General features: G+C 41.4%; 1 protein-coding gene across 2 annotated transcripts in view; it reads left to right on the plus strand.

The window, feature by feature from the left end:
- acot7 (acyl-CoA thioesterase 7) overlaps positions 1–14121 on the plus strand; it is a 49575-nt gene that overhangs the window by 12120 nt on the left and 23334 nt on the right. For both annotated transcript variants that reach the window (XM_061075353.1, XM_061075352.1), the window contains exons 4-6: positions 4467–4558; positions 4833–4947; positions 5470–5556. In XM_061075353.1, the coding sequence (XP_060931336.1) occupies positions 4467–4558; positions 4833–4947; positions 5470–5556 (294 nt within the window). The remainder of the gene's footprint in view (positions 1–4466; positions 4559–4832; positions 4948–5469; positions 5557–14121) is intronic.

Below are 14121 nucleotides of genomic sequence, written 5' to 3' on the forward strand. Positions count from 1 at the left end.
TTATGCTTTTTTAAAGATGTAATCATTCATTGTATCAGTAACACCCACAGCAACATTTGAGGCTAGGTTGACTTTTGTAGCAGAGCAAATGGCCTGAGGGCAGATCTGAGGTCTATAACTGGACAGGCAACATTACTCTCATACTAAACACAACAGACCACGGTTTGTTTAGAGTAACTGTGCAACATGTCAACTGTGGACTTTTTGTTCTCCCATTTTAAAATCTAGTTAAAAAAGTGAGGAGCTCACTATATCAATATTCAGCGCTGAGTCTCATAAACCTAAATATACAATAATGTTGATATGCTCTGTCAGAAAGCTTTGTCACAAAACTCTACTCCTGGCCTGATTTCATTTCTCCCTACCAGGATGTAGCATCCCACAGAGCAACTGTAATGGAGTTAAAACTAATGGAGCCTTGGCTCAGCACAGTGGAAAATGTGGTTTTGCACACGGGGATCCAGCACTGAGGATGAATCTCTCTGTCCTGTCACTGAGCCTGGAACACGCTGTTCAGGAAGGAGAAAGGGAAATGGGGGGGGTTCTGTTTGGGAGGAAGAGTGAAGGGTATAGTGGGTTGGAGACAAAGGGGAGAGCAGAGGGGTGAATGGGTAAAAGGCAGCAATAAATCAAGTAAAAGTGCTTGAGGTGAAAGAAATGGATTAGGGTGGAGTGCACAGAAAGGTTGGAGCAAAAAGAGAGGGAGAGGAACAAGAAGATTATATATTAAAGATCTCAGAGCAGTTTAGGCTGAGGTTTGGAAATTTCGAAATTTCAAGGACGTCAACGAAGTATGAAGTCATAATTGATGCCTTAAGCTTAGATTTTAGGGGACAGGACGATGAATAAACAAAGACTCTTTACTCTTGAGCATCCAGAGTCAAATCACCCCCCACAAAATGCTTTAACTTATAATGAAACCTGCGGCCTGTTTGGAATGGACTGTTCTCTGGGACTCCTTCATAATGATTCCTTGTCACGGGTGAGTCGTCCTTAAAAAGTTCTACAATGTACTGTCACTTTTTATTGTCTCCACACTGAATGTTGTGTGCAGAGCTTTTCATTTAAAGTGTATGGTGCAGAGTAAAGTTAGTAAACTTTTTTACTGTTCATCCTGCCTGGTTTATCTGCCATGACAGTCAATGCTTTTCATAAAATTAAGCTGAAATGGCTTTATTACTGTTCACATGTTTGGCGTTTATGTAAGTTTGAGTGATTGACTTAACTGGTGTTACATTTTCATACGTTGAAAGTCGGCTATTTAAGAGGTCGGTCGAAGAAATCGACACAATTTTCATACACAAGTTCACAACCTTTCAAAATAAAACAAATGTAATTGACCTGGATATATATATATATCATTGCATCAACAAAACAAACAATGTGCTTTAACTTTGAAGACAACTCAACATACAGGAAGTGATTCTGTAAATGTTGTTGCCATGGCGGAGATCAGCACCTGTGACTCAGAGTGCGCTTTAAAAACACTCTGCTGGTTTGGCTGCTGCTTCCATTTGTGTTGATACCTGATTTACTGTAATCAGCGGAAAGTTTTATATTTTTGGGGATGTCAGCTGATGTGTAAAATCCTGCTCACATGCAGGTTTGTTCTCGTAGGTTCATGCCCTGCTGCAAATCTTTCACACAGTCATGTTCCATAAGTACAACTTCAATTTTAGGATGGAAAGGTGCCTTCCACTGCTAATTACCCGTCATCAGAAGAGCCACAGATCCCTCTTTCATTCATGGAGTTCCTGGTTGTAAAGCTAGGAGAGACTTGACAAACCATGATGCACAAAGTCACTATGTTTTCGGGGTGTTTCTTCAGCATTCTGCCAGGGTGTGGAAATCTGACTGAGCAGATTTGTGGAGCTTGTGTTCAGTGTGGTCACAGCCAAATTCTTATTCTTATCACATTCACACAATTCATTAATGCTAACTAAGTAAGCCAGCTGTCCTTCCTGGTAGTTGAGCCTCCTCCATTGTGGCTTATTTTAGTTCTCCACAATCACTTGTCACGTAGAAACCAACACATACAATAAACCAGTTTCTCAGTATAGAAAAATAAACAGAACTGATGCAAATACTCTACATGTTACAGTTTTAAGGTGAATATAGACACTGTTTGTTTCCCCCTTAACAACTTGCATGATACTATGAAGTCTAAGCACTGTGAAGGTAATAAGGGTGCAGGCGATTAGATGATCAAACACTGACATTGTCTCTCATTTGCTACAGAGGGATTTCAAATTCAAAGCCAGTGCCCTCGTTACTTTCTGGTCAAAAAAGGTTATCAGCCAGACTGGGAATGGTTCTTAGCTGGCCGGTTCATTCCAGTGCTTCACCCTCCAGTCTTTGTCTCTCTTTCTTTCTCTCTTTCTCACTCCTCCTCTTCCTCCTTCCATCCTAAACACAGTTCCCTTAAAGGGTCCAGCAGGAGCTAATAATAGACCGGAGTCACTCTGTCTTGGTAGAGTCAAGGATATGTAAATATGCCTCCCTTTCTCCTCTGGGCAACTTCCTGGTTGCTGGCAAGGGCAGGAGCCAATGAGAGGAGGAGGAGGAGAGAAGTGTGGTCGGCATGGTAACACGACTCGGCTGTCTGCATGGTTTTAACTTGGGTGTAAAATGCAGATGTTATTCCCCATAACTAGCCTGCTACTCCCTCAGTCTTCCTTTAACTTCACATTTCCCTTGGCAAAGTCTCCGTCACAGTGACGCCACAATTCTCCTTTTTCATTTCATTATTTTTTATTCATGACGTGTCCTACATTTATTTTCTGTCCGTGTTGATGCACTGCACGTGTATATGCAGCTTTAGGTTTGTAGACCATCCATCCCAGTGAAACTTCCCTCTCAGTTAATCAGATGGTGCAGCCTCAAGAAAATAGCCTCTAACACATACAGACAGTGAATTAATTTCAACCTGATGGCCCTGTGCTGTCTTTAATCAGTGCGCCTCCCTTCTATGCCATAACAACACAACCTCAAAATAGCCCCCCTCTCTCTCTCTGTTAGGGAATTAAGTGAAAAAGTGTAGGCAGAACAGAGCAGATATCACTATGACAACCTCTGCGCCTGATTGCTATGAGATGCGATTTCCACGAGTTTTGTACTTTGATCTTATGGTTCTTAACTTTCTGTAGAAAGGAAGAGCTCATGCTGCAGCCTGTTTTATGATCTATAAAGAGAAAGATCTATTTTCAGATGCAGTTTACTTCCCTCATTGATTGTGACGGTTTAGGCGAATCTAATGGATAACATGTTAGTGTCAATATTTTTCCTAGAACTAGAAACTAGAACTTAGAGAGCTGTATAATGCCCTGGCTATGCATGTTGAAGAAAGTGGAATAAAAATCCTGGATCCACCTGATCTGTATCCAGAATTTCTTGGGTCATGCCCCATCCCTCCTTAAAATGGTTTGGAAAAACATTTTTTACGTAATCTTTCATCCTGCAATACTAATACTAATAATAAAGAAAATAAGATCATTGGTTGAGGTAATACTATTACTTAATATCCACAAATGCACAAGAAACATATAACTTTAAATACCTAATATCTAACCCGTTGAGGTAACTGATATATATATAAAAAAGAAACCAAACAAATCCCCAAACTAAGCTACAAAAATAAGCATTGTTAACTGACCTTAGAAATTTCTATAGAATATAACAAATCACTTTTCCTTAGTTAACATGTGATCTATAATAATATCTCAAACTATCAACAAGTTTATTCAATACTTCTGTTTATCCTTTCTCATTTGGGTTTGAGAAAAGAACAGAACAAGGAAGAAAAATAAAGCTCACGTTGACAAAGCTATCAACCACAATATAAACACATTTATTTTTTGGTGGACTGAATGAAAGCTGTCTTATTGTGTGAAATCTGTTTTTTCCCCCTCAATTGACAGACTCTTGTGTATTGTTTGTTTAAAAGTCCTCATAAAAACCATTGTAATCTTCACAGAAGACAACACCTCTAATAATAATGTGTCAACCAGAAAAACAATGAATGTCACAACTTCTTTGTTTGTACAGAGAATTATAATGAGTGATTTTGTATTCTACGCATTTTATATTCAGAGTATACAAATGCAGATAGTTTGGGATCAGGCTAAACCTTCTGCAAACCTCCTTATAATGGGTTAAGCGAATGTGAGAACAGGAATATAATCATTTTCTTTGAATATTTTCCTCGTTTGTATTCTTTCCCTTTGTTTGCAAGAGAAAGCAAATGTTTGGACAGCACTAGCGGCTTTGTAAAACTTGGTTTGTCTTGTGGTGTTGTGTTAATAAGTGTTTGCCTTGAAAACAGCAGTTTCTAAACGGTTTGCTCCATTGTTGTTTTATTCAAAAGAACCATCAAACACATCAAATACATGTCAGTTTATTTGGTAGCAGATTCCAAGCTGACATTTTCCCGGGAAAAATAATTCAACCTTTTTTATCTGTGACCGCAGGTACAAAGAAGCTGGCCAACAAGGCGGCGCTGTGGTACGTTCCCTGCTCTCTGAAGAATGTCGACAAGATTATGGAGGTCCCGCCCATCGAGGTACATCCACTCTGACCTTAGCAGACAGATGTTTGGCATTTTACCTGTGAGCAGCACTCTCTCTATCAGACTCTCCCTCCTCCATAGTTATAAGTAGTTACAAGGGAAGTCGAGGAGAGCGGATCCATTGGGGTCAAAACAAAAATGACATTTAACACTGTGAAAAAGTCCTATGTGCTCCTCTTGTTCGTCTTGAAACACAGTGTATTAAAAGAGTTTTATATATAGCCATGCAGGGACAGGTGTTTGATGGATGTGTGAATGTGTTCTGTAGTATGCCAGTGCAGAGCAAGGGGAGGAGGGCAGGAAGCGCTACGAGGCTCAGAAGACGGAGAGACTGCAGACTCAAACCAGGATTAAAGACGTGGTGTCACCTCCATCCAACCCAGGTAATATCCTGTACCCTAAATGTCCAAATCAAACTCAAACAAACAACAGAAATCTGAGGTTATAGATAATGTGTTAACCTCCTCAGGGATGAAAGATGTTGTAGTTGTTGTTACACCACTGTAATTACAGTGACATATAAAAGCAAAATACTGATTAAATAAGTAACTTCTTAAATAATCCCTCATGCTTTCAGTATTTAATGTACAATGGTCCATTGTTGCAACGTTGCAACTTCAACATATATTGGAAAAACAAAAAAATACTACCAATTTTATTATTGTCAAATGTGCTTGAATCATCATGTTAATAAAGTTAATAACTTAAAGTTATTTGTCATGTTTGCTGAGCCGCAGAGGATCCAAAAAAAGGTATGACAAGTCGTAGAGCATGCTGCATGTCAGTCCATCACAGTGGGGCTGTGCACAACAAGTAGAAGCATGATGTGTTTGTCAGTGTTGGATTGTTTGGGCAAAATACACACTAGCTAATTTTTTGTGTGTGTTTGTGTGTTTGCACTGCAGAACAGCACACTGTGGGTTTCAGCCAGTCCAGTCTGATCCATCTGGTCGGCCCCTCTGACTGCACACTACACGACTGTGTCCATGGAGGTGAGTCCAACTTGTTCCTTTTTTATTTCCTGACTCAGGTCAAGAGTCCATCCGTTATATGCTGCTGTGAAGAAAGAGTAGTCGCTCTAAGATTGCCCCTGATGGCTGTGCCTGCAGAGTGTGAGTGATGAGTTATAGAGAAAGGGCTGCACAGATGCACTGTATGAATGGGGGAATGGAAAAACTGAACTGTAAAGTTCTGTACTGCTCTAAAGAGTGGCAATCAAGCCTAGAAAAGACACATTTACTTTCAATGGTAACCAACGTGTCCAAGAGAGGTTGATGTCGTTTTCATGATGTGTTTTCTATGAATCCGGTGAGGAGTGCAGTACAAGATGCAGTTCCTATTAACTAATCTGACCAATGGATTTGTTATGATCTTTTCATAGTTTTATATTATTCACACTGATTTTTTTTCTCTTTGCCTTAATATAACTGTACATAATTTTCTCTAAAAGCAAGTAGCATTGCTGGAAGCGTGCAGCAAATGAACACAAATCTCACGCTGTAATTTTCTCCTAGTATTTAAATAAATGCAATGTATCATTTTACAACTTGCTTTGATTTTTATTCGACTTTCAAATGTAGAACCACACTGTGTGATTGATTCAGTGTGTACATCTTCTGTTTCAGTGCTGTCCCCAAGTCGCTCTCTGCCACTTAGTCTCCGGTATATCTGAGATTGATCCGTCTTATATGAATATCATCAGAATGTTAAGTATTCAAGGCAGGGAGAGGCTTCGGGGCTGTTTGAGGGAGAGTATTAAACATAGACACTTATGGCAGAGAACATACAGAAAAGGGTAAAAAGGTCGAGAGAATGTAGGAAGGCAGAGATTCCAAGAAGAGAAACAGAGGGATACATAGAAGTTGAGTCAAAGTAAAACAGAAGGTGAAGAGCAAAGTAACAAGTGATTAAACATCTCAACATCTCACACTGATATACACAGAAGAACCTCCTACATACTGGATGTGCAGTGCATATTCTCATATGTTTTCAGTATCTAAATTGTTTCGTTAAGTCCGTCCTTAACAATCCCGTTCTCATGAATAACCAACAAAGTTCTGCCAAGTTTGATATCCTTTGGCATCAACCCCCCCCCCCCCCCTCCCCAGTCTGTACACTGGCACAGTGTGTCCTGTGAGAGAGTCACAGAGGAAGAAATGCTGCTGAATTTAATAGAAAGTGAAGCATCTTTGAGAAAGAATTTTATGACCATTAGTGCTTATGCTCTCCTCTCCTCTAAGTGAGTGGACGAGAGATGAAAGTAAATTGTGTTTTTAGGTTCTGTAATGGGAGTTTCTGGATGTGAGTGTGATCACTGTCTGATGTTCTGGAGCTGTGTGTGTGTGTGCACTGTTGTCTCGCTGAAAGAGGTGCTGGAGTTGTTCTCTGTTAGTTCCTCTGACAGGTTTCTGCTCCTGTTAAGAGCACGGCTGTAATGGTGAAGAAACAGAGTGACAGGGACAAAACAGGAAATGCAGAACTAGAACAATTAAAGGAAACAAGAAGGCTGCTTCACTCACAGCAGCCGAATACACATCGAAATCCTTTTTGCAAGCAAGAAGCTTCCAGTTGTTGTTTTTTCCCTTTAACCAGATATTTTGATTAAAGTTTTCCGTCAACTTTAAAAACAAAAGCATGAAAAACAATTAATGATTGATGGTTTGGCCAACCGTAAACAAGAATTGCAATTGTCTGATGTCTCATGCGACATATAAATACTGCAAATCCTCAGAGGAAACCTTTCTGGCTACATCTGTAACAAATCCTACATTTTTATCAGCACCGAACAGATGACAGGACGGGGGGGGGGGGAGGAGGGAGCTGGGCGGAACATATAAGTGTCACATGTGTCATGGTTGCTTTTTAATTTGGAGAGCTCGCTGAAAAATATGTCCAATTAAAAATCAAATGTGTAACAAGCATGCGGGTCACTGCGAAAAACACACACACACACACACACACACACACACACACACACAAACACACACACACACAATCTACTGCTCTCTTTATATATGCCATCGCTCATTAGGCAATGTTCCCTGTTGTTCGCTGCTGCTGCTTTCATTACACTTATTTTGTTTACATAACCGAGTCAGGTCAGGCACCCAGGGCTCTCTCTCTCTCTCTCTCTCTCTCTCTCTCTCTCTCTCTCTCTCTCTCTCTCTCTCTCTCTCTCTCTCTCTCTCTCTCTCTCTCTCTCTCTCTCTCTCTCTCTCTCTCTCTCTCTCTCTCTCTCTCTCTCTCTCTCTCTCTCTCTCTCACCTCGTCCTCTGTCCTCTTGTTATTATCTTTTTGGACAAAAGCAAACTGACTTCTCCGAGACAATGACAGGTTATTTACACACTTGCTTCCCCTTTGAGGTGCAGGGAAGCAGCCTACTTAGTGTGAGCATTAAGGAGACACAAAGCACGTGCACACGAACCATGAACATCTGAGGACACACAGACACACACGCATACACAAATAAACATTAAGCAAACACACAGTTGGTGATTTGGACCTTTTTTTCAATCAGGGAATCCTGACTGACAGCAGATGGTGTTAGCAGAGCCAAAACTAGACACCATTTGACAATTATGTCGCTAATGCTAATGCAATTAGATTTTTGACATTTTAATACCATCAATTTGGTCAGGATTGATTTGACAGTCACATGGGATCCCATTCAGACCTGTGTGGGTGTCTCAGTCTCTCATTTAGCTCATTTAATGATGGTTCAAATTATTGACACATCCTGTTCATTAAAATAAAACATAGTATTGATATTTTTTTAGTCTTTTCATTGGAACTGCCATCTACTGATGAAATAGTCCCTGTGAAAAACAAAATATTTCATAAACAATATATTCTGTTCTCAAATGTAATTTTTCACAGAGTTTATATTTGTGGTTTGAACTGTAGTAGGATAATAGATTGTAAATAAATATTGAAGACATGACCGCTCCCAAAAGTGAAGCCAAAGTGTCTCACTTTGGCTGGCAGTATATGTCATTAACCCTGCCTTCTCCATGTTAGCTGATGGGACATGAACCAAACTAAAAAGTCAAAGTACACATCAAAAAAACATTTCTCAAAGATGGTTCTGGGAAGTTTAGTAACTAGTGATTTGATGCTATAAAAACTGTAAAATATCATGATTGACAGCTGAGACTGACTCCAGTTTGTCGAGCAACTTTTGTCAGCAGGACCTCGCTAGATCGGCTCCATCTGTCTCCATCTGCTTCTGGGAAGACTCTGGCTCTATATTAAACATAAACAAATAGCTGACATATATCTGGGATTTGCTTCATCTCTGGATGGTGGGAGGATAGACAGTCAATGAGGTGGATCACATTTGTGGAGTCAAGAATGATCTATCTATCTATTATGTTATTATTCAATGAAACAGTCAAAAACGTTACTCATTACTGCCCAGAACGTTTACAGGGCCAGATCTTGTCAGTCGAGGCCTGCTCCTGTACAGCTGCCACTCAAACCACCTGAGCGTGTAATGAAAGTCTCCAGCATGCCTGTTAAAAAAGATCAAAGTATCAGAAACTTTGACGAGAGCCCACCATGAGTCCCTTCAACTCAAGGTTCTTTCTTTTCTCTCTTTCTCCTTTTCTTTGTTGCAGCTTCTTTAAAGTCTGTCCACCTCTCCTCATTATCTCATGCTCTCTCTTCCTCTTCTCTACTTGCTCGCTCTCCTCCCTCCTTCATGTTCTGAAGGAAGTGTACCACCTGTTTCCATAGAAACAGCAGTTGATTGCCACAGGTGGACAGAACCGCAGTCCCGATGAAATCAGACGGAGCGACGAAAAGGCTAAAGCAACAGAACCGTTGTAAGAGGTTGGGATTTGTTCTGTCGGTTATTCATCTAAATTTGAGGATGAACATATTTTAGCGAGTTTTTTTTTTTATCAGTGCACAAAAAAGTATGTGTGGGTGTGTGTGTGTGTGACAGAGCAGAGCCAGCTTTCTGGAGCACAGGAACACATCCATCACTGTGGCTCTATATATTATCTGTCCTCTGCTCCGATCTATGCTCAGTGAGTATATAAACATGTCACTGCCTGAGACACAGGAATTCATGGAGACAGGGATATGTCCACTGGAGCTTGTGTGATCGACCTTTATGAGGAGTTTGTGTGTGTGTGTGTGTGTGTATGTATGTGTCTGTGTGTGTGTGTGTGTGTGTGTGTGTGTGTGTGTGTGTGTGTGTTTGTGTGTAAGTGTGTATGGATTGCTCCCTTTACTTTGACAGCCTTTTCCAAACCAACATTTATACAGAAATAAAATACTGAATCAGGTTTGGGCCTCAGACTCAGGAGGACAGTCTGTTGAGATCGGTAAATCCAGTTGAAAACAAGCGCCTGTTATAAATAAGACCCGGGTTCCTTCCCTGGTAGACTGAAATACATGGAGCACCTCATTAACATTAAAGATTTTTTAAAGGTTTTCATCTGTTCGATAAAACTATAGAAATCTCTGTTTCCCTGTCGGTTTATGGAAGTCCTATCTTGACTTTATTGGCTTCACACTTGGCATGTGTATTGATAAGGGCCCAAGGAAGTGCAGTGTCGATATTAGATATCGATACGGACACGTGATACATTAAATATTGATAAACTTTGAATAAACAGGGGACATTTCTGCTCCACGTACACAACTGTCGGTCCGCGCTCGCTCTCTTAGACCAACACAGATAAGCCCCTTCGCTCTGCGCTCGCAACTGCTAAACACCGCCCTCGCCACTTAGTTGTCAAGTTGAATGTTCAGACTTTGGCGGTGAGGGATAGTGGCTGATGCCCGCCTCCTCTGATTGGTCACTTTGAACTTTAAAGTCCAAGCCCATCTCTGACCTTCTAACCCCAGCAGTGCTATATATGATCCACAAAGTTCAATATGGCTACAGAAGAGTGATGGGGGAGAGGTTATAAATGCTCTCTTGCATGTGTACTTCACTCACACAAACTTTGAGACAAATTAAACCTCTAGGGGGGGTCAGTAGCAGTGGTGGCTGGGGCCCATCAATGCACTTTGAACAAACAGATGAGCATCTCTTTGTGCAGCAGTGATGGTTTCAGAGCTCTGTCCATTAGTTGGTCTTTACTTGCCCCGGCTCAATTACTTTAAGAGTTTCAGAAAAAAAAGGCTGCTACCAGCATCACCACAGGCCAAGCCCATTCCAAACAGGCAGGTGTAGAACGAGCACTGCACTAATATATTACAAATGAATACAGTATATATCAGACAAAGGGTTATATAGTCGTAGTTTTCTGTGGCTGCTGAGATGAAAGGTCTATAATCTGGGCTGGAACAAGTGTGAAATCAGTGAGGAAACTTGAACGTGGCTATTACTGAGTAAAAGGATCTTCAGTGAGCCGAACCAAAAACACAACAGAACAGCCTCAGCTTGTTCAAATCAGCCATTAAATAAAAAGTAGGGTTTCTTTAGTTGTGCTGAATGCAGACATTAAATCAATATGGAATTGAAAAGGCATCAACTATTACCCTGCATCAAATTGATTCAACACAAGAAACACAACAATACATACAATTATGTGCTTGTCTCTGTGTGTATAGAAGAAGAGGGAAAGGAAAGAGTCATATACTTTAAGCGATTACTACAAGCTGTCAGGTGTCTTTTATTGGGAGTCATGCCATGAAAACGGTACAAAAGCACACACTTCAGACCACAACAACCTTGATCAGTGATGCTCAGCCAAAGAAGACAGGAAAACACTGCTTTCAGCTTGGTGTCAAGTCAATCGTTACATTTTATTCTCTTCTGAAAGGAGCAGAGGAAGGTGGCAGTACTTTTTTGCATTCCTGAATAGTATTGTCAGCTATTCATGCATCTGCAACAACCTCCACCAACAGTCAGAGTGTAGTAATCATCCTGGACCAAAACGAAAAGAAAATACACAACACGACCAAATACTCAGAACATATTGTGGTACATTAGAGAGTATTTGTACGTATCTGGTTGTGTTGCAGGTTTTTTGTAGTGTTATGAGTATTTGAATATGTTGTATTTGGTTGTGTTGTGGTAGTGTTGTGAGTATTTGGTAGTGTTGTGAGTATTTGTTTGTGAGTACTTAATTGAGTTGTGAGTATTTGGTTGTTTGTGAGTATTTGGTTGTGTTGTAATAGTGGTGTGAGTATTTGGTAGTGTTGTGGTAGTGTTTGAGTATTTGGTCGTGAGTACTTGAACTTGTTGTGAGTATTTGGTAGTGTTGTTGGTATTAAGTTGTGAGTAGGCTACTTGGTAGCGTTGCAAGTATTTGGTTGTTATTCTTTGGTTTTGTTGTGAGTATTGTTAGAGTTGTGAGTATTTGGTTTCGTTGTGAGTATTAGTTTGTGTGGTATTTGGTTGTGTTGTGAGTATTTTCAGCATATTTCTATTTTCCAGGCATATGTTGACAAATTGATGAAGATGCTTTGTCCATTAAGATGTGCTTTGTACAGTGTGGTCATAACTGAAGTTTCCAAAGATGAAGAATATTTTTATCAAGCTTTTCTCCTCTAGATCAATGTGGCTCAAGGGCAAGTCCACAAATTGTAGCGACAGCGTATAAATCAAACTGTGTAATGATACTGAGCGGCCTAAATCTGATTAAAAATGCAATGGAAACATCTTCTCAGCCCCAGTGAAAATACGCCCATGCTACATGTAAAACAAGCTGATATCGACCAAAGAGGAGAAATGACCATTACCAGGTTAAAAACAGCACACAAAAGAACTGAAGGCCAAGTTGTACACTTAGAGAACACATCTGCAGTAGCCGAGGACGTTTACCATCACAGCCAGAGGTCTGTTTAATCTGAAAGCCCTTTATCTGACAGAATTTCCATCACAGGAATTGTATCTCATTGATTTTCCCAGGCCTGCGGTGCGCTTGGAGCTTATAGAGGAACAGTAATCATCGCTGCACTCACCTCCGCTTTGCAGAACTCAAAGCCGCACATGAATATGTTGATGCTGCCTGGCGTTTAGTAAAGCATGCAACAGCTGGAATGGTTATAATATAAAGAAAATATGCAGCTTATGGGACTTTATATGAGGATGTAGGTGGGTTGCTGCGTGGCAGTAATGTTAACAGGAGCTGTTTCTATAGTAACAGCTCATTAGGAGGCAGTTTGAGCCGTTTGATACTGTCCATGATTAAAGCACATATTGGGGAGGGGATGAGAATGACAAGAAGAGAGAGGGGGATTGTCAGTGGGGAATAGAAGTATAGGCTGAGGGCAAGAACAAGGAGGCGAGGGAAGGAATAGAGATTAAGATGGAGGAAGAAGGTTTTGGCTGCAGTGCGAGGGGATGTGAGAGAGGCAGATGTCACGGATTACTCGCTGTCGATCTTTTGGTGTCACACTCTCTTCACCCTTACATCGCTGGGTGCTTTGCGTAGTGTGCTGTGTCGGAGCCGTTTCTAATTAAACAGGCTTGAAGTTGGGTGACAGGGCTGACGAGTGACACGAGCTGCCCCGAAGACTCCCCCCTTTGTTCCCATGCCTGCTGCCAATGGACGGCACTGTGCCGGGCAGATTTTGGGTGAATCGTCACATGGGATCTAATCACAGAGGTATTCTGCCCCGTGGCAAACTGGGCTGCACTAGGGACTTGGTTACTAATTGCCCTTTTTTTCCCCATTTGGAGTGAGCTGTCTTTCCCCCCTTCACACACACCAACTCCAAACCACCCCTCACCCCCCCACCCCGCCGCACCCCATCCCCACGCTCTGCCTTTCGTGTTCCCACCCTACGGGTAAGGGAGAGTCATAGTGTGCCATGTCACCCTGTGAATGTGTAACGCAGGGCCCAAGGCTGTCTTGGCCTCGCTTGTCCTCATTTCCAGTCTCACATTGTGCGTCGCTTCAACCTTTTACATCCACTGTACAAGGAGAGGGTTGAGTTGCATTAACAGATCCACTGTCGGTTTGTCACTAATAAAGACAAGCAGCTTTGCTTTACTCAAGGACAATTCAGCCCTCCCCTCTATGTCTGGTCAATTCAGATACAGGTTTCTATCGCAACGTATAGATTATCTGCCTGGTGCATTAAACGGGGTTAACAAGAGCATTAAAGCTGGACCACATGAAAATATTATGCTGAAGCTGCTTTCAGACATGCACTGAACTCCGGATAATCTCCTGACATTCTCTGGATGGGCTGTATGCAAGAACACAAATGTCCTGGTCAGAGGCGACAGACTTTCTCTGGACTTTGCGGCCGCCCCCGAGTAAAAACTTCAGAGAATGTCAGAATAAGCTCATCTTCTGAGAACAATGCAGAAGATCCTCAGAGATTCACTGCGAGCTTGTGAGTGTGATGATGACGTCTCTAACACGTGGCACACACCAGAACGAAAAACGAAATAAATAAAATAAAAAAAGATATGGAAGACGTCGACAAAGATGTCAAAACACATGATCCCCACAGCAGAATGAATACGTTAAGTCCTGCCTCTGCCTGCTGCTCCACCCCTCAGCTGAATGCTGCCGAGATTTGTGTCATTTTCAACGGGTCTGAGCAGAGAGTCTCCTGCTGTGTTGTTCATGTATGAAAGGAAA

The sequence above is a fragment of the Limanda limanda genome, chromosome 7 (genome assembly GCF_963576545.1).
Source record: "Limanda limanda chromosome 7, fLimLim1.1, whole genome shotgun sequence".
Taxonomy (NCBI): domain Eukaryota; kingdom Metazoa; phylum Chordata; class Actinopteri; order Pleuronectiformes; family Pleuronectidae; genus Limanda; species Limanda limanda.